Source organism: Suncus etruscus, chromosome 7 (genome assembly GCF_024139225.1).
Source record: "Suncus etruscus isolate mSunEtr1 chromosome 7, mSunEtr1.pri.cur, whole genome shotgun sequence".
In the NCBI taxonomy this organism is placed as follows: Eukaryota; Metazoa; Chordata; class Mammalia; order Eulipotyphla; family Soricidae; genus Suncus; species Suncus etruscus.
Window position 1 is genome coordinate 90290771 of NC_064854.1, and position 27309 is coordinate 90318079.

The 27309-nt window shown below is 34.7% G+C and overlaps 1 protein-coding gene across 1 annotated transcript in view; it reads left to right on the forward strand.

Annotated features, from left to right (window-relative positions):
- DNAH9 (dynein axonemal heavy chain 9) overlaps positions 1-27309 on the forward strand; it is a 704007-nt gene that overhangs the window by 221272 nt on the left and 455426 nt on the right. Inside the window, exons 29-31 of the mRNA XM_049776731.1 lie at positions 21433-21590; positions 22746-22884; positions 23783-24070. Of these exons, the coding sequence (XP_049632688.1) occupies positions 21433-21590; positions 22746-22884; positions 23783-24070 (585 nt within the window). The remainder of the gene's footprint in view (positions 1-21432; positions 21591-22745; positions 22885-23782; positions 24071-27309) is intronic.

Below are 27309 nucleotides of genomic sequence, written 5' to 3' on the forward strand. Positions count from 1 at the left end.
TTCTTGCCTAATCACTATAGCAAGAACTTCCAAAACTATATTGAACAGGAGCGGTGAGAGAGGGCAGCCTTCCTTTACCCAAATTTAGGAGAAAGACTTTTAGTTTATCTTAGTTTAGAATAATATTTGCCATTGGCTTGTGGTAGAAGGCCTTTTGACTATATTGAGAAAATTTTTTTCAATCCTATCTTGATGATTTTTTTTTATCAAGAATGAGTGTTGGACCTTGTCAAATGCTTTCTCTGCATCTATTGATATGATCATGTTTTTATTTTTTTGTTGATATGGTAGATTATGTTGATTGATTTATGGATGTTAAACCATCCTTGCATTCCTGGAATGAATCCTACATGGTGTATGACATTCTTGATGAGGCAATGGGTTCTATTTGCCAAAATTTTGTTGAAGATCTTTGCATCTGTGTTCATAGGGGATATTAGTCTGTAGTTTTATTTTTTTGTAGCATGTCTGGTTTTGGTATCAAGGTGATGTTAGCTTCAAAAAAAACTGTTTAGACAGTGGTGATGGGAATGTTGCACTGATGATGGGGGTGTTCTTTACATGACTGAATCCAACCACAATCATGTTTGTAATCAAGGTGTTTAAATAAAATATTAAAAGATATTAAAATTTAAAAATATAACAAATAAGATCTTTATTATATATTATTCAAGTAATAAATAAATAATAAAAAATCAAAAAAACTATTAGGGAGTGTTCTTGATTTTTCAATGCCATGAAAGAACCTGAAAAGTTTTGGCAGTAATTTCCTTTGAAAGGGATGAAAGAATTCATTAGTGAATCTATCTGTGTCTGGGCTTTTGTTTTGGGGGAGACTTTTGATTACAGTTTTAATTTTATCAGGAGTGATGGGTCTATTTATATATGCTAGATCATCCAGGTTTAACCGTGGAAGATTGTAAGAGCCCAAGAATTTATCCATTTCTTCCAGGTTCTCATGTTTCATGACATAGGGTTTCTCAAAGTAGTCTCTGATTACCCTTGAATCTCTGGGTTATCTGTCGTGATCACCCCTTTTCATTTCTAATCCGGTTTGTTAAGTTTTTTTCTCTCCATTTCTTTGTGAGTTTTGCTGGTGGTTTATCAATCTTAGTTATTCTTTCAAAGAACCAGATTTTGCTTTCATTATCTTTTGAATTATTTTGTTGATTTTCACTTCATTGATTTCTGCTCTAAGCTTTGTTTTTTCCTTCTACTTACCTATTTTCAGTTACTTTTGTAGATCATTTTCTAACTTTAAAAGCTGAGTCATTGAACATTTTTATAGGCTCCTTCATTTTATCTGATGTGTGCTTGCAAAGCTATAAACTTTCGTCATAGTACTGCTTTTGCTGTGTCCCACAAATTCTGATAATTTGTGTCTTCATTGTCATTTTTTTCCAGAAATGTTTTGATTTCCTCTTTGATTTCCTCTCTAACCCACTGGTTATTATGTAGTGACCTGTTTAATTTCCAGGTGTTAACGTTTTTCTTCTATGTCTCTTTGTGGTTCACTTCTAATTTTAGTGCTTTGTGATCTGAGAAGGTAGTTTGTAAAATTGCTATTCTATTGACTTTATGGAGATATTTCTTATAGGCCATCATGTGGTCTATCCTGGAGAATGACACATATGCATTGGAGAAGTATGTGTATCCAGCTTTCTAGGGATAGAATGCTCTTTCTCTCTCTCTCTCTCTCTCTCTCTGCATATATATATAATAAAATGGAAGAAAATATATATACTTTCTTCCATTTTATTATATATATACTTTTTCCATTTTCATATACTTTCATTTTTCTTTGCTGAGCTTTTATATTCTGTTGGGTTTCAGCCTGGTTTACATATCAAGGGGTGACAGGGTAGTGTTGAGGCCTCCCACTATTATTGTGTTGCTGTTGATATCTTTATTTAGATTTGCCAACAATTATATTAAATACTGTTATTGGTCCCTCAGTGGGTGCATATAAGTTTAGAAGCATGATTTCTTCCTGTTGAACATATCCTTTGATTAGTATGAGATGACGATCTTTGCCACTTATAACTTTTATGAGTCTGATGTTTGCATCATCTGATATTAATACGGCCTCTCCAGCTTTTTTTAAGGAAATTGTTTGCTTTGATAATTTCCTCCAGCCTTTAATTTTGAGTCTATGTTTGTTCTGACTATTCAGATATGTGTCTTATAGGCAGCAAAATGTTGGATTCAGCTTTTTGATCCATTTTGCCACTCTGTGCCTCTTCACTGGTGCATTTAGATCATTGACATTGAGAGAGAGTATTATCATGGGATTTAGTGTCATGGGATTTAGTGTAGAAGTGTGTGTCTGTTGATATTTCTTGTCTTGAGTAGACCTTTTTTGTTTTGGGTCTGTAAAGTCCTCAGCTGTTGTTTATCTGTTGAAGCCATGTATACTTCCTTCAAACCTGAAAGTGAGTCTGGCTGGGTGCAGTATTCTAGATGAAATATTCATTTCGATGAGTTTTGTCACTTTACCCATGACTGCCTTTGGCCTTAAAGGTTTCTTCTGACAGGTCTGCTGTAAATCTCAAGAATGCTCCTTTGAATGCAATTTCCCTTTTTGATCTTGCTTCTTTTAGTATTCGATCACTATCTGTGGGATTTGTCATTGTGACTAAGTTGTGTCTTGGGGTGCTTTTGTGGGGGGTCCCTTTTAACTGGTACTCTTCAGCCATGTAGGATTCGGTTGCATGCCATCTTTAGCTCTGGGAGTTTTTCAGTAATAATGTCTTTAACTGTTGAAACTTCCTGGGGATTTTCTTTCTTGGTTTCTGGGACTCCAATGATTCTTATGTTGTTTCTGTTGAATTTATCAAAGACTTCAGTCTTCATCTGCTCACATTCCTCGAGTATTTTTCCATTGTCTGATCATTTCCTTTAAGGTTATTTTCCAATTTTTCTGCTCTATAGAGTTATTCTGTATATCATCTTCTAGCTCATTGATTCTGTCCTCAGCTTCTGTTACTCTGTTGGAGAAGCTTTCTATTGAGGTTTTTATTTCATCTACTATGTTTTCAGTCTTGTCATTTCAGTCTGGATTTTTCTGATTTCTGTCTTTGTGGTATGTTCTGCTCAATCTATGCTTTCTTTGAGTTCTAAAACATCTTCCATATTTCTACTCTACGTTTCTTATCTGAAAGGCTAATTAGGTTGTTGAAATTTTTCAGTTCATTGGAGCTGCCATCTTCATTTTTAACATCTGATGTTGGTTTACATTGTTTCTCCATTGTCACATTTGCTGTGTGGTTTTTTCCCTAGATTTTATAGTGGAGTTCATTTGCTAGAAGTAGAAGCAAAGCTTCATGGCCATGTTTCCTTGGCCCCACCCTGCTCGAGCATCTCCAAATCACCTTAGTCTCTGAGCTTCCTATGGGGAGGCACTTTCAAATAGCAGTGCTCTGTGCTCCAGCAATGGCATTGGCAGTGGGGGCTCGGATTTGCCCTTTTGGGCATGTCCAAATCACTTTCCAAGTAGCAGCACTCTTGTGCTCCAGCAATGGCATTGGCAGTGGGGCTCAGACTCCCATTGCTTGGGCGTGTCCAAATCACCTCAGTCTCTGAGCTACCTACGGGAATTCATTTCCAAGTGACAGTGCTCTGGTGCCTCAGCTGTAACTATTTTTTTTAGTAAAATTTGTTAGAGGCTTTCCCTTACCACTTGAGGCACCTAACTTTTCTCTCATATACTAATTTTCAAGGAATCTGAAGATGTGTCTCTTTTTTTGCATTTTCAATAATTTTCCATTAACATGATCAACTTGATTATTCCATGTGGCTTATATTACTGAACATCATAGTAAATGCTGAAGTTAGAAACTACAATGCCTTTTATCTTCTATTTTATTAGGATTGTTTTGGATTCTTAGGGAGTTTGATGGTTCCATAAAATTGTAGAAGTTTTTTTTCTATGAGTTTTCTTTATTTTTTAAAAACATTTTTCTATTACTTGTCTTATTTTTCAATGATTTCACCATATCCTTGAAGTAATTGAAATAATTTTTGGTCCCTTTCTGGTGCTAATGTTTATGATTTGTGAATAGTTGATTCAATTATTGTACTTTTTAGTATATTTATTTTTAAAAGTTTAGTTATTGTTTTTTGTTTTATTAAAGCATGTGATTTACAAGTTTTTCATAATTGATATTGCATACAGTATTTCCAAACCACCACCAGTGTTAATTTTACCTTATTGTTGTTGATGAATGGATGCATGCCTGGTTTATTAGATCCTGAGCCAGTTCACAACCTTGCTCACAATGGTCTAAAGCAGGGTCGAAAGTAGGGGTTGGAGGTATCCTGTGAAAGGCCTTCTGAAACCAATGCAGTGAAAAAAAAAACTCTTTATTATCAGGGAGCAAGGTGTATTTAAACAGTCACATATTTGATAGGATTTACCTGCATGGGGAGACTCTAATAAAGGGAATGGGAGGGCATCACTGACCAGGTCTACGTGCAGCATGTCAGCTCTGCAGATGTGACCTATATGACCAGGTAGACCTGATATGTGACCTGGGGAATGTGACCTCTGTGACTTATGTGACTGGAAAGAACATAAGAGATGGGCTCCATTGTGACATATCAGGTGTTTGTTCTATTAGTTGCTCATTTCCCTCTTTCCCAGTGAGGGGATGTTTCTTGGCCTACAGAGTGTCTACTTGCAGGGTCTCTATTCAGTGGGCATGAGGGTCTGCTCTGATAGAGTGGCAATCTCAGTGGGGTCCAAATCTGTCTCTAAAGGGCCATGGCTACATCTTATCAGTGTTCCCAAGTTCTCTGCTATTAACCCCCACACTGAGCTGCCTTCTGCACAAGCATCTTTTAAGGTTTGAATCACATTATTTTAGTGCTGTTCACTCTGTGGCTTGGAAATTAGTATAGTGCTTTTAAACTTTACTGTGTCCCTTTTACATTTTAACCCTAATATTCCTCACCTGATTTTCTTCTCCTTCCTACACTTTATTTCTTTACTTCTCACAATATTGTAAAGCAAGCAGCATTCTAGGTGCTCACCCATTCTAGGTAAAGCACTGCATTTCTTCATCTAGTTAAGCTAAATCTAATTAAACTAAATAATACATATAAGTGATATAACTTGTTTTTATCTCTTCTTCTGGCTTACTTCATTATCTTCCATTTCCAGCCATGTTACAGGAAATGTCATTATTTTGCTATTCCTTACAGTTGTAATGTATTTTACTGTCAATATATATATTATTTCTTTGCAATCCACTCATCTTTCAATGGACATCTAGATTTATTCAAATTTGAGCTACTGTATTAAGTGCTACAACAAATAGTGGTTATATATGTTCTTTTGAATGAAGGGTTTTCTTTCCTGGGAATAGATACCCAAAAGTGGGATTTATGTGTTATATAGAAACTCATTTCTAAGTCTATTGAGAACTGTCCATACTGTTTTCTATAGGGATTGTACCAGATATCCCTACCAACAAAGAATAAGAAATTATTTTCACCATATCCCTGCTGATGAAGATTGTTCCCTCTCACCCTCCACTATCTAATGAAAATTTTTCAGAAGTCCTACTGAGAACTCATACCTCAGTGTGGATGACTGATGAAGATTTTTGATAGCAAAGGTGATATTTCTCATGCTGAGTAACAAACATTTATTTGGCTAAATATGAATTCTCCTTTTGCTATATTAAGTGTGTATATATTTGAGCTTTTTAATTCCAAACATAAAGATTCATATAGGCAAATATAGTCTTGATTAAATTTCTCTTTACCTGGAAAACTCAGCACCAAAAGATACTTAAAAACAACTTCTATTCCTCATTATTTTCTAATTGCCCTTGCAGTTTTAAACAGAAAGGAATGTTCTACTTTTTCAAAATCTCTAAAGGAATTTAAGTACTTGCTAACTAACTTTTATCTCAGAATTAACATCCAAAATGTTTGGCCAGAATATAGCATTGGGCTGTTGAGAACTTTTACCAGGTAATGATTTGCATCCTTTTAAAATAAGTTTGTTTCTTATATTTGCCTCTAATACAATCCTTATAAATAGGAATTTTGATAGGGAAACCCAGCTCTTGGCAAAATACCTAATCTACATCAGTACTGATATCCAGGGACTAACCAGAAAAGAACTGCTTTTGAGATGTTAAAATTCGCCTTCTTTTTTTTTTTTTTTTTTTTTTAACTCTGAACTCTTATTTGAAATGAATCTATTCAACAGGTCTGCCCATCTAAAGCCAGGTGAATTGTTTTATAAATCCAACTATATATACTGATAAAGCCTCCATTTACAAGAAAGGTATGTTGTACTTTGCATAGAAGCAAATGTGAGCATTCTTTTCATGCCTGTGACTTGCAAAATCTCCCTTATATATCCCCAATTCTTCACATTAAAATTAGAATATCTTGTTCATCCACATAATCTTGTGTATTCTCTCATTTCTTCATATTTTGCCATCTGTGCACCCAGTCGCCTAGAGATAATTCAAAGAAGTTTTCTAATGTAACTGGACCAAAGCTAACCACAACAGTTCCCAATAACATTGAAAATGTGTCATTTTCACATGTCTCTAGAAGTCTGTCCATTTTTTCATGTGAATTTCAGAAGCATCTGAGCCACTTCTTTGAAAAATAGTTTTGAAAATTTTATAGGGGTTACTTAAATCTTTACATTTTTTTTAAGAATTATTAACATATTTGTGAAGTTAATCTTCCCAATCCATGACCCTGGTATATATTTCTACTTCCTATTGTGATTTTGTATTTCATAAATCAGAGTTTGGTTGTTTTGTTTATATAGATATTTCACTTCTTTAGTTAAGTTGATTCATATGTACCTGATTTACTAAGAAATAATTGTGAATGTGATTGTTTATTTTAAGATCCTTTCTTACTTTTCATTATTTGCATATAGAAAAGCCACAGATTTTTACATATTAACTTTGTAATCTGTCACTTTAGTGTACAAATCCATTATATCTAGAATAATTTTTGTGGAGTCTCTATGATATTATAGATACAGTATCCTGTCATCAGCAAACAACAAGAGTTTCACATCTTCCTTTCCTACATTGATGTCCTTGATGACTTTTTCTTGTCTAATTGCTACAACAATTATTTCCAATACTCTAATGAACGTAAGATGTGAGAGAGGGCAAACTTTTGCTATATCTTAGTGGAAAGTCTCTTAGTTTCTCTCCATTGAGTGTAGTGCTTGAATAATTTTTGATTAATAGCGTTGACAATATTCAGAAGAAATTTTTATTTATAATATTGCTGATAATTTTTATCATTAATAGGTGCTAGACATTGTTAAATGACTTTTCAACGTGTATTATAAGATTATGTGGTTTTGTTCTTTTATAAAGGGGTTATTATATTGCTTGACTCGTGTACGTTAAATTATTCTTGGTGCCCTGGAATTAATCCTACTAGGGTAATGATGTATAAGCTTCTTAAAAAGTTGTTGTATTCTATTTGCTAGTACTTTGTTGTGGAGCTTTTTTTTTGTGTTCACTAGAATATGGTCCTATAATTCTCTCTTTCAGTAGTGCTTCTCTCTATTTTTGTTATCAAGGTGAAGTTAGCTTCATAGAAATTGTTGGTAGTGTTTTTGTTTCTTCGATTTCCTGAAAAGGATGAAGAGAATTGACAGTAGATTGTCCTTAATGTTTTAAAAGACTTCATTAGTGAATCCAGCTGGTGGATATAAATTTGTTTTGGTAAAGACATTTGATTGCCTTTTCAATTTCAATATAGATAGGCATACCTGCTATTCCAGATAATTTTGGTTCTAACGTAGAAGGTTGTTAACAGTCCGAATATTTATTCATTTTTGTAATATTTTCATTTAAACACCGTGATCACAAACGTAATTATAGTTAGGTTTCAGACATGAAAAGAACACTCTTCTTTACCAGTTCATTGTTCTCATCACCAATTCCCCCATCTCCTCCTCCCCTGCCGCACCTCTGCCTGTATTCAAGAGAGGCTTTCTACATCCCTCACTCAATGAGATTGTTAAGATAATTCTCAGTGTAGCTATTTCTCTAACTACACTCACCACTCTTTGTTGTGAGCTTCATATCTTGAGCTGGTCCTTCTGACCCTAATCTCTGGGAATTATTTCAATGTCTTTTATTTTTCTTAAAACATATAGATGAGTGAAACTATACTGTTTCTTTCTATCTCTCTGACTTATTTCATTCAGCATAACAGATTCCATGTCCATTCATGCATAGGAAAATTTTATGACTTCATATCTCCTGATGGTTGCATAATATTCTGTTGTATATATGGACCACAGTTTATTTAGCCATTCATATGTTGAAGGGCATCTTGGTTGTTTCCAGAGTCTGGCTATTGTAAATAGTGCTGCAATGAATATAGGTGTGAGGAAGGTATTTTTGTATTGCGTTTTTTAGTTCCGAGGGTATATCCCTAAAAATAGTATACCTGGATCAAATAGGAGCTCTATTTCCAGTTATTTTTAGGAATCTCCATATTGTTTTTTATAAGTACTGGACTAGATAGCATTCCCACCAGCAGTGAATGAGAGTTCCTTTCTCCAATTATCCCCACCAGCACTGATCATGTTCTTTCTGATTTGTGCCAGTCTCTGTGCTGTGAGATGGTACCTCATTGTTGATTTGAATTGCATCTCCCTGATGATTAGTAATGTGGAGCATTTTTATGTGCCTTTTAGCCATTTGTATTTCTTCTTTGAGAAATTGTTCATTTTTATTCCCCATTTTTTGATGAGGTTAGATTTTTTTTTCTTATTCAATTCTGTTAAAGACTTGTGTATCTTAGATATTAGCCCCTTATCTGATGGATATTGGGTGAATAGATCCTCTAATTCTGTGGGTGGCTTTATTGCTCCTTTGCATTTTTTGTATTTCCAGTTCATTATTTCTGCTCTAAGGTTTTTTTTAATTAATAATTTTTATTGTGACCAAAGTGGATTACAAATCTCTCACAGTATTATTTTAGGTACATAGCAGCATTGAAATCAGGGCATTCCCACCACCAGTGTTTTCCTCCCTCCAACCCTGTTCCCAGCGTACATCCCATATTCCCCTTCTTTGCCCCCCAGGCTTCTAGTATAAGTGGTTCCCTCTGTGTCTAGCTTGTTGTAGAATGGATATTGATTCTGTTTTCCTTGACTTTGGATTTGGTGTTTAAGACTGATCATTTTTTTATTTCTACTCAATGTTTATACAACTGCTTGGTCTTGGTACCATCCTTCCCCCAACCCCTCAATTTATGAGGCAGAACAAGATGGTTCAAGTTATGTGGTTCTGTTTGAAGGGAAAGAAAAACAAAACAAAACAAAAAATCAAAAAACAAACAAAACAGTCTGGAAGGGTTCCTTCTAGAGTGTTATAAATATCAATTTTAGAGAAGAAAAATGTAAAGGAAGAAAAACATCACAAAAAGACAAAGACAAAAAATAAATTAGAAAAAAAAAGGAACAAACAAGAAAAAAATCAAAACTACAATGACAAAAAAAAGACCCTGAAAAGTACCACTGCGATACATCAACAACAACCCTCTTTTGCTAGACATAGTAAATATTGGGGATATTGGCCTAAAAGATACAGGGTTTCTCAGCCCTTGAAGCATACTGTCATTGGAATAACTACAGGCTACATAATGCTTTTTTAATTTTCCCTAGATTTTTTTCTGGTGTCTGGAAACTTCAGCTCAGTTGTGGATGATAATATCAGGCCTCTGTAACTAGAGATATTGGTATTTGCACAGGTCATAGGATGGATCCTAGGGGAAAGTCTTTCTTTATGGTTCTAGGAGTTCTGTTCCATCATTGTTGTTGTAATCACTCTTCTGTAATTGGTGGTCTTATTGTTTGCGCTGATCCTAGGACAAAGCCTAGGATAGAGTCTTTGATTGTTTCCAGAAGTTCTGCTCAGTTGCAGTTGTCTCAGTCAGACTTCTGGAATTAGAGATCGTGGTTGTTGTACAAATTGTAAGCCAAACCCTAGGCTAGGGTCTTTCTTATTGGTCCCAGGATAAGTTCTGCCCAGTCATGGTTGTCACAGTCAGTCTTCTGTAGTAAGCAATCCTAGTTTTTGCACAGAACAAAGGATGACATGTCTTCTGATTTTATCTTATCATAAGGTAATGAGATAAGACAACCTGCTCAAAGATCAAGTTGTTACCATTTCCTAATTGTCAGAATGTCATATTAAAACTGGCACACGTTGGTGTCAGAGCCATATTAAATATATTCCAGAGGGCGTTTGGTTTCTGGAGCTGTTGAAAGAACTATGTTAGTTCTGTCTGAGATCTAGAGACAGTCATTGTCTAATCACATAAAGTTTAAATTGGGTCCACATGACATATGTTCAAGGTGGGAGGTGCCCTGATTGTAAAATGTATGAGTTCTTATCCCTAATAGATTAAAGCTTGTTTCTTTATGTAAAATTTTCACTTATATAGTATGCCTTTGCAGAAAGAAATGTTGCCATAATATATTGCTGTTGCATTTGGGGAAGAGAATGTCAGATTCCATTATTTCTGTGCCCTGTAGTGAGGCCTACTTAGAAAGAAGAAAAAAACAAAACCAAGACAATACACACACACACACACACACACACACACACACACACACACACACATATATGGAAGAAAAAAAGGAAATGAAAATTTTTTGGTTTGCGGGTCACACCCAGCAGCGCTCAGGGGTTACTCCTGGTTCTATGCTCAGAAATAGCTCCTGGATCTACACTCAGAATTCATCCTGGCAGGCTCGGGGGACCATATGGAATGCTGGGATTCAAACCAACATCCCTCTGCATGCAAGCAAATGCCGTACCTCCATGCTATCTTTCCAGCCCCAAAAATGAATTTTATAAAAGTAATTAAGGGAAAAAAGTGATGTATAAGACTGCCTTACAATTGGGGATAAACAGGTGAAGAAGTAGTCTTATAGAGGTATTAAACAATGGAAATATAGCTTTCCCATTGTCTTTTGAGATATTACTGTAGGAGTGAAATCCAGGCACATTTTCATCATACATCCTGGTCTAGTTAAGTTAGAGAAATGAGTTATGGCAGAAAGGGCTTGGTAGAGTTCTTGCACTGAGGATCCTTCTGGAACTTAATCCGGTATCAAGTAACAGTCCACATATGGGAGCTGGGTGAGAAGGAGGGCCACAGAACATGAGTCCACAGGAGGCTTGGTTGTAGTTTCTTTCCGGGAGATGAGATGTGGGGCTGAGAGTGTGTCCTTTTGCTTGGGAGCTGAGTGATGGCCTTTTGGGGCTGGAGTTTTGTCTTGATACCTAATGGATTAAGAACTGAGGGTAAATAATAGTTGAGGGTAAATAAGAACTGAGGGTAAAATAATAAAGAGGGATATCAGATTGGGATTGGGGATGAAGGGATAGTAAGATTTCTGAAGTGGGAGGAGGAATAGTATATAGGAGAGGTTATATATATTATAGGCATGGATTTAAACAATTTAGGTTTGGCACTCAGAGAGGAGTCCTCTGTCAATGTATTCATGCCCACATAAAGAAATACATTAGTAATCCATTCTTAAATTTTTGTTGGAGGTCTGACCCTAATAGGATATGTCTGAGCTCTTAAAGACTGGTTGAATTAAGCTAAATAATTAGCTTAGGTATAGCTTAGGAAAGAGAGGATGCAAGAACAAAAGATAAGACAGAGAGGAGCTAGAGAGATAGCATGGAGATAAGGTGTTTGCCTGGCTTGCAGGTTGGTGGTTCAAATCCCGTTATCCCATATGGTCCCTTGAGCCTGCCAGGAGCGATTTCTGAGCATAGAGTCAGGATTAAACCCTGAGCTCTGTCAGGTGTGACAAAAAAACAACAACAAAAAAAAGGAGAGAGAGAGAGACAGAGGAGAAAAGGAAAATAATTAAATATATAAATATAGTAAAAATAAATTAAGAAAGAAAATTAAGTAAATCAAATAAAAGAGATTGGGATGGTGCATCAGAGTTTGGAGGTTTTCCTAGTTTCTAGGCATTTCATCAGTAATGGGTTTGGGCCTTGCTAGACGAAGATTTCAGGGTTAGATAATGGCTGGAGCATTTTAAAATACACATAATTTTCAAGGCTTGAGTACTAAGCAATGTGGTAGTGAGGCCTACCTATTAGGTGGCTATCCTATGTTTTCCACTGTACACTTTCTTTTATAAATAATATTTATTTTTATCAAAGTGAATTACAAATTTTTCACAGTAATCTATTAGTTACATAGTGACATTGAATCAGGGCATTCCCACCACCAATGTTGTCCTCACTCCACCCCTGTGCCCAGCATGCATCTCATATTCCCCTCTCTTGCCCCCCCCATGCCAGTATAAGTGGTCCCCTCTGTGTCTAGCTTGTTGTAGATTGGATATCAACTTTGTAGTTGGCTTTGAATTTTGTGTTTAAGTATGATCATTTTTTATTTCTACTCATTTGATATTGATACCCTCCATTATTTCCCCCTCAATTTGTGAAAAGGGAAATTTAAGTTATGTGGTTCTGTTTGAAGGAAAGAAGAAAAGAAAAGGAAAAATGGTGGGCAAAAATCAAACAAGCAAAAAACGGGAGGAGTCCTTCTAAAGGTTATAAATATCAGTTTAAGAAAAAAAGGGGGGGAAAGAAAGGAAAACATAACAATACCAAAAAAAAGACCCGAAAAACACCACAGCAATAAAGAAAACAACCAAACAATAATCAAGGTCCTGAAATAAAGACAAAACAAAGCACACACACAAACAAACAGACAAGCAACAACAATTACAGACGTTTTAATTTGCACTGTTTTTTGCATAGGCACAGTAAAAATTGGGGAGAATAGAAAGGGAATTCCCTTGGTCTAAGAGATACTGGGTCTCTCTGCCCATGAAGTATTCTGTCTTGGATATAACTATAGGCTCCCTCCATGCTCTTTTACTCTCCCCTAGGTCCTTTTGTGATGTCTGGAAACTTTCTGCTCAATCATAGATGATACCAGGCCTCTGTCACTAGAGAAATTGGTATTTACACAGCTCATAGGATGAAGCCTAGGTTGGAGCCTTTTTTTTATAGTTCTAGAAGTTCCATTCCATCACTGTTGTTATAATCAGTCTTCTGCAGTTGGTGGTCTTGGTTTTTGCACTGATCCAAGGATGAAGCCTAGAATAGAGTCCTTGATTATATTTCCAGAAGTTCTGCTCAGTTTTTGTTGTCTCCGTCAGACATCTGGAATTATAGATCTTGGTTATTGTACAGATTACATCCATGCCTAAACTAGGGTCTATTTTTATGGGTTCTATGATAAGTTCTGCCCAGTCATGGTGGTCACAGTCAGTCTTATGTAATTAGCAATCTTGGATTTTTCACATGTCAAAGTATGATGTGTCTTCTGATTTCATCTTATTGTTAGGTGGTAGATAAGACAATCTTCTCTTAGACCAAATAGTTGCCATTTCCTTATTGTCAAGATGTTATATCAAAAGTGGTGCATGTTGGTGTCAGAGCAGTATTCAGAATGTTCCTGGAGCTGTTGTGGAGAACTGTATCAGTTCTATATCTGAGATCTAGCGTTCAAGGTTACATGGTCACTGTTTAATCACATGGAGTCTAAGTTGGGACCACAAAAAAAATATGTTCAAGGTGGGAGGAGCATCTGTATTGTAAATGTCTGAGTTCTTATCCCCAGTAGATAAGAACTTGTTTTAATATGTAAAATTTCCCCTTTTTAGTGTGCTTTGCAAAAAGAAATGGTGCATTTGGGGGTGAGAGTGTCAAGCTCCATTGTCTCTGTGCCCTGGTTTTGATCTGAGCTTAAATACCAGGCAAGACTTTTTTTTTAAGTTTTTGTACCCAGCAGAATCAAAACACCAAAACATGTGAAGTTAAGGAAGAGAAAAAAAAAACAAGAGACAAATATATATATATACATACATACATATATATACATTCACATATATATAAAGAAAAAATTAATGGGAACAAAGTGTTGCAGGATACTACCTTTTATGTGGGAATAAACAGGGTAAGAGGTAGTATTATAGAGGTCTTAAACTTATAAAGGAAATACAGACTTCCCATTGTCTTTTGGGATGTTCTTGCGAGAGGTGGAATCCAGGGCACATTTTCATCATGTTCCCTAGACTTGTTGATTTTGGAAATAATTTATGGCAGAAAAGGCTTGGGTAGAGTTCTTGCACTGGAGGTTTTTCTGGAGTTGAATCTGGTAACAAGCAACAGTCCACCTTTGGTGGTGGTGAGAAGGGTTGTCACAGAGCATGAGTCAGCAGGAGTACTGGTTGAAGTTTCTTGATGGAGGGTGAAATGTGGGGCTGAATGGGTATCCCTTCATGTAGAGCTGGATGATGGCATAATGGGGGAGGAGGTTGGTCTTGGTACCTAATGGATTAAGAACTGAGTGTAAAGAGCATTAATAAGGCATTAAAATATATTGTTAGAAATCACTGCAGCTGGAGAATCTGTCTTCCAATCATATTCATCACCCATATCTGTGTATAAGTTCCCTAAGACATTATTATTGGTCTTTATAATTAAAGGCTGATTACATACCTTTTCACTCTAAACCGTTGTTTCCGTTGTTGCTGGTTTCTCTATGGTATAATGTATAATTGAGGCTTTATGTTGTTTCTCTTCCACTTGATTTGAAAACTTCTCTCTGCTAAATGCTGGCAACTAAGGTGCTTGGAGTTTCTATCCTATTAGACCATAGTATTTGTTCTTGGAGTATTATATGTATATATGGTGTATATGTTAAGTACCTCAGAAAAGTGCTATCATTCTGTAATTATCCTCCATCTCTGGCTTACTTCATTTAACATAATAATTTGTAGATCCATTCATGTTGTTGCAAAATCCATGATTGTATTGTTTCTGTTATGTAGAATTTCACTGTGTATAAATACTACATTCATGACCTACTCATCTGTTGATGGGCATCAAGGTTGGTTTCAAATCTTAGCTATTGTGCTGAGTGCTGCAATAAACAGTGGAGTGCACACATACTTTGTGATAAATTTCCTTCTGACTTCGGGATAGATACCCAGGAGAGTGATTACTGGGTCATATGGCAGCTCAATTCTGAGTTTACTGCACTCTCCACACTGTTTTCCATAGGTTTTAAACTAGGCAGCCTTTCCACTAGCAGTGGATGATAGTTTCTTTCTTACCACACCCCCACCAACAGAAATTAGTCCTGTTATATTTGATATGAGCCATCCTCATTGTTGTAAGGTGGTACCTCATTGTTGCTTTGATTTGGGTTTCTGTAATGATGAGTGATGGTTAGCATATTTTCAGGTGTCTATTGGCCATATTTTGGTCTTTCTCGGAGTAGTGTCTATCTATTTTTTTCTCCCCATTTGTAGATGGCTTTACTAGATTTTTTGGAGCTCACCTTACTGAGTGCTTTGTATATCCTAGATATCAGCCCTTTATCTGACATGTTAAGTCCAAAATATTTTTCCCATTTTTAAACTGTCTTCTAGTATTAACTAGGATTTCTTTTGCCATGAAGAAGCCTTTTAGTTTGATGTAGTCCCATTTATTTAGGTTTGATGCTAAAGTTCTTGATATTGGCATTCTATCCTCAAATAATTTTTTGATATATAGATGTTGGAGTGTTCTGCTATTTTTTTCAATAAACTTTATAGATTCAGATCTGATTTTCAGGTCTTTAATCCATTTTGAGTTGACCTTCATGTAAAGTGTGATGTATAGATCAATCTTTAATTTCTTACAGGTAGTTATCCAGTTTTCCAACACCATTTGTTGAAGAGATTGTCTATTCCAAATATTTGTTGATTGTATATTTGAGGATTTATCTCTGAATATTCTGTTCTAACCCATTGGTCTGAGACTCTGTCTTTGTTCCAGTATCATGCTGTTTTGATTACTATGGCTTGTAGTAAAGCTTTAGGTTATGTAAAGAGATGCCACCCAGCATCTTGTTTTTCAGTACCTGCTTGGCCAACCTGGGTCTTTTATGGTTCCATACGAATTTTATAATTGTTCTAAATCCTTAAAGAATAAATTCTGAATATGAATAGGGATTACAATTAATCTATATGAAAGTTTAGGTCAGATCGTCATTTTGATGATGTTGGTTCTATGTACCCATGAACATGGGATGTTCTTCCATTTCCTTAGGTCCTCTTCAATTTCTTTCTGAAGTGTCTTGAAGTTTTCATGGTACATGTCCTTCATTTCTGTTGTAATATTGATTCCTAGGTACTCAATATTTTGGGATACTATTTTAAATGGGATTATCTCCTTAATCTCTTTCTTCTCTACTATGTTATTTGTGTAGAGAAATACTATTGTCTTTTGTGTATTTACTTTGTAGCCAGCCACTTTGCTGTGTTGTTTAATTGTTTCTATGAGTTTTACTGTGGACTATTTAGGGTTTTTAAGTATATCATGATATAATCTGCAAAAGAAGATAGTTTAAGTTTTTCTATACCTATTTGGATATCTTAAATTCCTTTCTCTTGTCTGGTAGCTATTGCTAGAACTTCTAAAACAATATTGAGAGTGGAGAGAGAGGACAGCCTTGCCTACTTCCTGACCTTAGTGGAAATGCTTTCAGTATTTTGACATTAAAGATAATGTTGGCTTTTGGCTTTAACTATCTTGGAGAACGTTCCTTATAGTCCTATTTTGCTGAGTGTTTTCATCATGTATGGGCATTGGATTTTTGTCAAACGCCTTCTCTGCATCAATTGATTATAATTATGTGATTTTGTCTTTATTTTTGTTGTTGTGGTTTATGATTTTGATTTATTTGTATATGTTGAACTATGCTTTCACTCTTCAAGTGCAACACACTTGGCCATGGTGTATAATATTTTTGATGCATTCTTGGATTCAGTTTACTAAGATTTAATTGGGTATTTTTGTATCTATGTTCATTAATGAGATTGGTCTGTAGTTTTTTTTTTCTTGGTGGTTTCTTTGCCATCTTTAGGAATGAGTGTGATATTAGCCTCATAAAAAGAGTTAGTAAGGATTTCTGTGTTTTCAAAGTTTTTGAAGATCCTTTTAGGATCAATGATAGCAATTCTTCGAATATTGATTGAATTCACCTGTAAAACCATCTGACCTGAACTTTTGTTTTGGGAGAGTTTCTTAATTACCGATTCAATTTATTCAGATGTGATTGAACTGTTTAGGCTTTCTACATCCTCCTTATCCAGTCCTGGAAGAAGATATTTCTCCAGAAATTTGTCAGTTTCTTCTGGGTTCTCTAACTTTACTGAGTACAGTTGTTAATAATAAGTCCTCATAATGTGTTGGATTTCTTCAGGTTCTGTTGTATTCTTTCCCCTTTCATTTGTGATTTTATTTATTTGGGTGTTTTCCCTCCTTTTTTTTTTTTGGTGAGTCTTCTCAGTGGTTTGTCTATCTTGTTTATTCTTTTGAAAAACCAAATGCTGGTCTAATGGATTTTTTTGTATTGTTTTCTTAGTTTATATGTTGTTTATTTCTGCTCTGGTGTTTATTATTTCTTGTCTTCTGGTTGGGTTTGGATTACTTTGCTGCTGCTTTTCCAGCTCCTTAAGTGTCCCTTTATTCTGTTTATTTTGTCATTTTCCTCTTTCCTGACATAGTTCTGTATAGCTATGAGTTTCCCCCTACTTACTGCTTTTGTTGTGTCCCACAGATTTTGACAAGTTGTCTCTTCAATATCATTTGTCTCAAGGAATTTTTTATTTCTTCCTTGAATCCATCTTTGATCCAGCTGTTGTTGAGCAGCATGTTGTTTAATCTCTAAGCATGGCCCCTCATTGGGCACATTTATGTTTCAAAATGTGATTTCTTCCTGATATATATTTTCCTTGATTATTAAAAGACAACCCTCTCTGACTCATTCTTTTTAAGTCTGAACTCTGTGCTGTTTGATATTAATATGACCACCTCAGCGTTTTTAAAGTAGTTGTTTTCTTAAATAATTATTACAATCTTTGACTTTGATTCTGTGTTTGCTGTGCTCTTTAAATATGTTTCTTGCAAGCAGAAAAATTGTTTGGTTCTATTTTTTGATGTATTTGCCTCTCTTTGTCACTTATTTGGTGCATTTAGTTTATTCACATTGAAATATATCGTTGTTATGGTAATTTGGTGTATTGTGAGGTTTCTTTTACATTGTAGTAGACAGTTCAGTTTTTTTAAAGTTAGTTTTCAATCTGCAAATTTCCTAAAATATTGTTTTTCATTTTGACTCTCTCTTCTCATTTGTATTTCTTCAAACTTGACAGTACAGCTTGATGCATTTATTTTGGTGATATTTTTTTTACAAATTGCACAGCTCTCTGGCACTGACTGATGCTTATGATAAATTTGCTTACAATATTTGTAAATATCAAGTAAGCTCCAGTGTAAATATTTTTCTTGCCTTTTCTGCACTCATTTTCTATATTTGTGATTTTTTTATTGTAAGTAGGTTGTGCCTCTGGTAGTTTTTAATTGTGTACCTTTTAGTTGGTAATCACAGGTGTCTAGGATGTGGGTGCATTTACTCTTAAAGCTTTTGAACTTCTCTGCAATTATGTCTTTGACTATTATTCTTCATAGGTGTTTTATTTCTGACTCTCTGGCACCCTAATAATTCTTGTGTTGTTTCTGTCTAATCTATTTCAAAGTTTTACTGCTTTCTTTTTATTTATTTTGAGGATTGTTTAAATCCTTTTTATTTGTTTTTGGGCCACAAATGGCTGTACTCAGATATTATTCCTTGCTCTTCCCATAAGTAATGTCTCCTAGAAGGCTCAGCAGAGCATATGTGATACCAGGGATTGAAACCAATTCAGTGACATGTAAGTAAAGTATCATACGTGCTATTCCATAACTCTGGCTCCCATCTGCTGTTCTTTTATTTAAGATTCTATTCCATCCTCTGCTATTGTCTAGAGGTATTATGAATTTCATCTGCAAACACACTGATTCTGTCATTAGCATCTCTTACTCAGCAGGTGAGGCCTTTTGGTAAAATTTTATTTCAACTGCCAACTTTTTCAGCTGTCATTTCTAATGAAGTGTTCTCATTTCTACTGTAACCTCCTCTTGAGACATATTGGCTGTCAGTTTCATGGTTTCTTTAAGTTCCTTGAATATGCTCTATATTTCTAGTCTAAAGTTCTTATCAGAGAGATTATATAGGTGGCTAATACTACTTGGGTCTTCAAAACTACCATCTTTATACATAAGCATTGTGGTGCTGTACTTTGCTTTCCCATTCTGCCATTTACTATCTACTGGTGTTTTTCTGTGTGTTTTAGTGAGTCTCATTTTGTAGAAAAATATGTGATCATAGAGAGAAGCTCTGCAGTAGTGTTCTTTTTTACCTGAAACAAAAATAACCCTGCTGCTGGTCTGTCTGTCTTGGTTTCTTGGGACTGTGTGGCTAGGCAGAGTCAAGTAGGGGTGGCTGGCAGAACTTCTAATTTTTTGTTTCTATGCTTTCTCTTTGGATACACATATCTGGGGTGAAAATGGTTCATCTGAGTCAAAGAGGACCCTAATGCAAGTCTGTTTGCCTCAATTTATTGGTATTATATTATTGTGAATAGAAGTTGTAGGAACTTTGTTGATAAATTTCGACCATATTTTTTTATCTATTTTTCCCTTAACCAGTTCCCATAACTGTTTCTAATTACTTTCATATATTCTATGTTATTTTGTGTAATTATGGCTGTCCCTACATTTTTGTGCAATTGATTGTAATATTGGTTTTTATCATTTTATGATGAATTTCTACTTATCCTGTGCATTTCATTTTGTTCATTCCTATAAAAGGAAATGAAAGTTTTCTTCCTGATCCATCCTGCCTTTTTATAGTGGAGTTTATTGCATTAATACTGAGAGAAAATATTGATATAAAGTATGATGTTGACATTTCTGTATCTTTGTGTGGAATTATGTGAAAGTTGTTTTGCAAGATTTTATTTCCTTTTTAAAAGTGACTTTTTATTAATTGTTTCAGGATTTATTTTGCATTCATAGGCACTGCCAGATATTTTTTTATCTGGAAAATTTCTATTTAAACTTGAAAGTCTAATTGGTAGCTTTGTATGATAGTGGCCTTAAGTTTAAGTTTTATCATAACAATGTGAATGAATGAGGGAAGTAGGAAGCCTGTCTAGAGTACAGGCGGGGGTGGAGTGGGGAGGAGGGAGATTTGGGACATTGGTGATGGGAATGTTACACTGGCGATGGGGGGTGTTCTCTACATGACTGAAACCCAACACAATCATGTTTGTAATTAAGGTGTTTAAATAAAATATTATTTTAAAAAGTTTTATCCATTTTGAATTCACTTTGTATATGTCATTCCACACTTTCTTGGCTTGTATGGTGTCATATGAATAATTTGTTGCAATTGCTATGTTGTTTGTCTATCATTTGATTATCTTCTTTCTTTCTGATTTATATTATCTAGTATTTCTTAGTTATTATTTATTACATTAGTTATTCTTTCTCATTTTCCTCTCTAGGTTGTCATATAATTCAGAGGTTATTGCTTTTGCTAGTACCATTGCTAGAATCTTTACTTTTCTCCCTTTCATTTACTTTTATTCTGTTACTTCATATTGTTAATTGCTAGTTTTGTCATAAATTTTACTAATATAATTTTCTGCATGCTGCGTATAGTTGCTCTTTCTTGACATATATTATTTAACTCTTTTGATTCCAGTTTTATGGTTTCTGGTATTATGAATCAGTTCATTGATGAACTAGTTATGCTTTTCTTCCAGTTATTTTTTATTTATATTTTTATTGCAAGAAGTGTTGATTTGATGTCCACTTTCATGATATTTAAGGCTTTATTTGAGGTGCCAAGATATCTGTCCTTGTCTGCCATAACAAGCAATTTCTTTCCTCATTGTTCTTGTGTCTTTATGAGTAATAGAATTTGAGTTTCATATTCCCAATATCTGAGATATGATTTGATTTATTATTTTTTCAGCATTTATAGTTCATTAATCTGACCAATTTTGTGCTTTTAAGATGCTATTTTAGTGCTCATGCACATGAAAATTTAATTAATTGATATAATAAGAATATTATAGAGGCATTTGGAACAAATATTAGAACTTGCAAGCTCTTAGATTTGGTGAAAATGGAGCTTGGGTCATCTCAAAATTTATGCAGGTTTGGGTTCAAGAGTCAGTGGGAGGAGGGATTCCTTGATCCACAATATCCAAGAACATTTTACAGCGTAAGGAACTCTTAATCTCATATATGTTAAAAGATACAGGGATATGAACAGTTAAAATTTTTAGAACTGCTCTTAAGTTTATAGTTATAAAACTCAAAGTTATAGTGCTTGTTTATAAATGAAATAGACCACAGAACAAGTGTTGTTTTCTGTATAACCAGAGGCTTCCAGCTTTATATATCAACCCACTGTGGACTTCTTATCCAGGTAAAAAGCATTCAAGATGCAATTCGTGATAAGAAGCAGCACTTCAATTTCCTTGGGGAAGAGATTAGCCTGAATCCTTCTGTGGGTATCTTCATCACTATGAATCCAGGCTATGCTGGCCGTACAGAACTACCTGAGAATCTCAAGGCTCTTTTTAGGTAAACATTAACTTTGCTCAACTCAAGAGTCTAAAATATTTTCTTTAATTTTTTATTAAATCATTTAAAATATACTTATAGATGTTTGTATGTAGTAGAAGAAATTTTGAAACTATTAACTTTAATTTAATTTAATGTCTTTACCATAAAATTTTACTTAACTCTACATTGTTTATATGTGCATCTATATTAAATCTTTTAAACAAAGTTTATGACAGTTTGTTATTTTATGGTTTATATCATAAGAATATGAGTCTTGCTTTGTTAAATATTCTTAACAAATTTCACTTCACTACATATTTTCTAATAGGTTGTCCACCATGTAATTAACTAGTACAATTAACTGGTATTTAATTTCCTACAGTGAGATGTTAGGATTGCTTCTGATGTTTAAAATATGTACAAATTCTGTACTGTATATTTAATATAAGTATTTTATATGCCTGGTTACTATTTTTGGATAGATTTCTAGAAGATTAATCACTGAGTTAATAGTGAAAAAATTTATTAAACTGTTGATACATATGGCTACATTACTTTCCAAAACAAAAATGGTGTATTATGCTCCTAGGATCAGTGCATTAGGGTTTCTATGTTATTTTACTTTTGCCACTATAGATATCTGAAATTTATTAAAATATTCTTAAAATATCTTAAACATATTTTAAAATATTACTTAATGTGTTTGACAACATGAGTGCATTTTCTATCAGAAGCTAACTTCTTCATTCTTTTTTTTTTCCATGAAAAGTAAGAGAAATAAAGAGAAAATGGAATGATACTTCAGGACTTAATTTTCCCCTAGCAATTTTTACTTAAGATATCACTGTGGTTTTTTTTGTATGTGCCTTTTTGTGTTTCTTTGCTCTTTAAGTTATAATAAAGCAAAAGACTTTACTTCATATCTATCTATCTATCTATCTGCCTATAAAGAGATGTATTTCTAATGTATATCTATGTCACTTTATAGATATTTCTAGATACATATGTTTAGTTAGTTCATCTTTAAATTCAAAATCTTAAAGTTGCAGCTTGGGGATAAATTTTTTCACTCAAGGATACCTCTACTTATACGAGTCAGTGTTGCTAATCTTTCAAACTTCACTTTGACCAGCTTAAAAAAACTAAAGTTTTCCTCTTTCTCCATGTTTATAGGCCTTGTGCAATGGTTGTTCCAGACTTTGAGTTAATCTGTGAAATCATGTTGGTGGCAGAAGGATTTATTGAAGCTCGTTTATTAGCCAGAAAGTTTATCACTCTTTACCAGTTGTGCAAAGAGCTTCTCTCTAAACAGGTACATGGCTTAGACTGCTGACCAATCATGTGTGACTGTATCAGCTCTAGTAGCTTTTGGAGCTATTGTATTAGTGAAACATATTAGTCTTATAATACATAGCCCCTATGAATATTAATCCATAATTATGCAAAATAATTTTAATACAGATGTGTTTATTAATACAATGTTTAGAAACAACTAATAATTCTGACAAATATCAAAAGTTTATAATATAAAATTTCTCTTTTATCTCTAAACCTGTATATGCAATGATTTTTTTTCTTTTTTTTTTTTTCATTTGGTTTTGGGCCACACCCATTGATGCTCAGGGGTTACTCCTGGCTATGCACTCAAAATTGCTCCTGGCTTGGGGGGACTATATGGGATGCTGTGGGATTGAACCACTGTCTGTCCTAGGCTAGCACTTGCAAGGCAGACACCTTACCTCTAGCACCACCGCTCCATCCTCTATGCAATGATTTTTAACTACAAGTTTTCATAGGTATCTGAAAGGACCTCCAATAAGTCATGGATATTACTGAAACTTCCTGAGTTTAGCATGTTAATCATAATTTACTCAGTAATTCCAAAAAGTGGAAATTATTCTCAATATTTTCCTCTTCCTTTACCCTCAATTTGATAAGTAAACAATTGTCCAAGATACTCTTTAGATATATTTTTAAAGTACGCTTTTTTTATGTTGTTGTTGTCCTACATGAACATTTCTAATGCTTGAAATAAAAATCTATAACCATGATCTTTATATAATTAATTGTTTATTATGTCACTGACTTGCCATTAGTAATACAATACTAATATAATAATTGAAATTTGGGGGGGAGGGGAAATAATTAAAATTTTGCAGAGACTATCCTGGGGATGAGCATATTTACAACTCTAAATTGTCTTTCTGTAGGATCATTATGACTGGGGACTTCGAGCCATCAAGTCTGTACTGGTGGTTGCAGGATCCCTGAAACGTGGAGATCCTGACCGCCCTGAAGACCAAGTACTGATGCGATCCTTGAGAGATTTTAACATTCCCAAAATAGTGACAGATGACATGCCAGTATTCATGGGCCTGATTGGAGACCTCTTTCCCTCTCTGGATGTTCCACGTAAAAGAGACCTCAATTTTGAAGCCTTGGTTAGGAAGGCAGTGGTAGAGCTGAAACTCCAAGCTGAGGATAACTTTGTGCTTAAGGTATATAAGTTTAATGATCCTCAAGACTGTTTTCTTGGGAGCTTTATTCTTAATATAATATTTTTTCTTTAGTTGGACAAATATTTATGCACTGATTATTTAATAAAAATTATAAATATGTTTTATTTTTATTGAGACCATTGTGAATTACAAGTCTTTCATAGTTGTATTTCAGGCATATAGTGACAGTGACTCAGGGCCATTCTCACCACCAGTGCTGACCTCCTCCCACTGAAATTCCAACATGCATCCCATACCTCCACACTTAGTCCCCTAGTCTATTAGTGTAACAGGTCCATTCTTTTAATTAAATAATTTTGATTTTGACCAAGGTGGATTACAAATCTTTCACAGTAATATTGTAGGCACATAGTGACATTGAATCAGAGGTATTCCACCACCAGTGTTGTCCTCCCTCCATGTCTGTTCCCAACATGCATTCCACATCCCCCTCCTTTGACTCCCGGGCTGCTAGTATAAGGGGTACCTTATGTGGCTAGCTTGTTTTAGATTGGGTTTTGATTCTGTTGTTGTTGGCTTTAGATTTGGTGTTTAAGCATGATCATATTTTATTTCTACTCAATGTTCATACAATTGTTTGGTCTTGGTACCCTCCATTATTTTCCCCTCAATTTGTGAGTAAGAATAAGATGGTTCAAGTTATGTGGTTTTGTATGGAAAGAAGAAAAAGGGGGGGCAAAAATCAAACAAGCAAGAAATGGGAGGAGTTCTTATAGAGGCTATAAATATCAATTTAAGAGAAGAAAGGGGAAAAGGGAAGAAAAACATAAAAATCATATACAAAATAAAAAAAAAGAACTCAAAAAGCACCACAGCAATAAAAACAATAGCCAAACAATAACCATGGCCCCAAAATAAAAACAAACTTAAGCATAAAAAAGAAATAAAACAACAATAACAACAAGACAATAACAAAAATTAATTTGTGCTTTTTTGCATAGGCACAGTAAATATTGGGGAGATTGAAAATGAAATTCCCTTGGCCTAAGAGATACAGATGCCTTGAAGCATACTGTCATGGGAATAATTATAGGCTTCATACAAGCTCTTTTTTTATTTCCTAGGTCATTTCGTGCTGTCTGGAAATTTTCTGATAAGTCGTGGATGATAAAATCAGGCCTCTGTAACTAGAGATTACAGTATTTGCAAGGTCATAGGATGGAGACTAGAGTGAAGTCTTTCTTTACGTTTCTAGAAGTTTTGTTCCAACTGTAGAAAACTGTAGTTTTAATCAGTCTTCTGCCATTGGTGATCTTGGTTTTTGCACTGATCCTAGTATGAAGCCTAGGATAGAGTTTTCCATTATGTTTCCAGAAGTTCTACTCAGTTGCAGTTGTCTAAGCCAGACCTCTGGGATTAGAAATCTTGGTTTTTGTACAGGTCATAGGCCAAAGCCTAGACTAGGGTCTTTTTATTGGCCACAGGATAAGTTCTGCCCAGTCATCACTGTCACAGTCAGTCTTCTGTAGTTAGCAATCTTGCCTTTTTCACAGATCAAAGGATGATGTGTCTTCTGATTTCATCTTATTGTTAGGTAATGAGGTAAGGCAACCTGCTTCAAGACCTAGTTGTTGCCATTTCCTCATTGTCAGGATGTCATGTCAAAACTGGCACATATTGGTGTCAGAGCAGTATTAAGAATATCCCAGAGTATGATTTCTGGAGCTGCTGCAGAGAACCATGTCAGATCTATCTCTGAGATCTAGGGTTCAGGTTTGGACAGTCACTGTCTAATCACATGGAGTCTAAGTTAGGACCACATGACTTATGTTCAAGTTGGGAGGTGCCCCTGTATTGTAAAATGTATGAGTTCTTATTCTTACTAGATAAGATCTTGTTTCTATATGTAAAATATTCTCTTTTTTAGTATGCCTTTGCAAAAAAAAATGGTTCTATGTTATATTGCTTGTGAATTTGGCTGAGAGTGTTGAAATCCATTCACTCTGTGCCCTGGTTTCTGCTCAATCACAGTTGTTAAAGTCAGTCTTCTGTAAGAGTGATCTTGGTTTCTGCACAGATCCTAGGATGAAACCTAGTTTAGAGTCTTTCCTTATGTCTCCAGACATTCTGCTCAGCCGTGGTTGTCAAAGTCAGACTTTGGAATTAGAAATCTTGCTTTTTGCACAAATTCTAGAGCAAAGCCTAGGATAGAGTCTTTCATTTTGGTCCCAGGAAAAGTTTTGCTAAGTCTTAGTTGTCAAAGTAATTCTGCTGTAATTAGTTACCATCTTTTTTGCACAGATCGAAGGACAAAGTGTTTTCTGATTTTATTTTACCATTAGGTGATGAGGTAGGACAACTTGCCCTTAGATCAAGTTATTGCTGTTTCTTTGTCATCACGATGTCATATCAACCTATCCTGGAGCTTTATAATATATTTTTCAGTTGGGGAAATTGATACCTTTCATATTCTTTCCAAAGATTGCATTAGCAATGTTTAAATGTTTCTTTGAAATATGTCATGTGTATCCCTATAGGAATATTTTCTTTAGAAATTACATAAACAATTAAGAGTCTACACATATTACTATTTTGTTTTGTTTTGTTTTGGGGCTCACTCTGTGATAAGGCTTACTTCTTTCTCTGTACTCAAGAATTAATCCTGGCAGGACCAGGGGACGATATAAGATACTAGGGACAGAATTTGTGTTGGCTGCATGTAAGGCAAATACCCTATCACTGTACTTTAGCTCTAATATCCTCCTCCAAAATTATATACATATATATTATTTGATTCCCTATAACTTCCAATGATGACAATTCAGGTGGGCACTCATTAACAGGAAAAGAAACTGGAATTTCATTACATCTCCCAAATACTCAATTTTCCAACAATTATCCCAGACTCTTAAAAATACAATATACTCATAATTTTACCTCGATATTTGTTGAACCTATAAAAAACCAACATCAAGGAATAAATAAATAAACACTGACATAGACACAACAACAAACTACAGTGGAAACGAAGAAGAGAATCTTAAAATTCTAATGAGTATTTTTCTTTCTAATTAGTATTTTTTAAACCAAACACAAATACTTTTTATTTATGGATTGTCAGCTTACAACAATTCCATTAAAAACTAAAACCAGTTTGCTGTACTCAAGTTAGGTGGCATAACAGTATTTTAGTTAATTTGGGAGTTACAGGACTTGCACACATTTATGAATGTAATGCAAATACTGACTGCACAAAGCATTCACATTTTTAGGTTAGC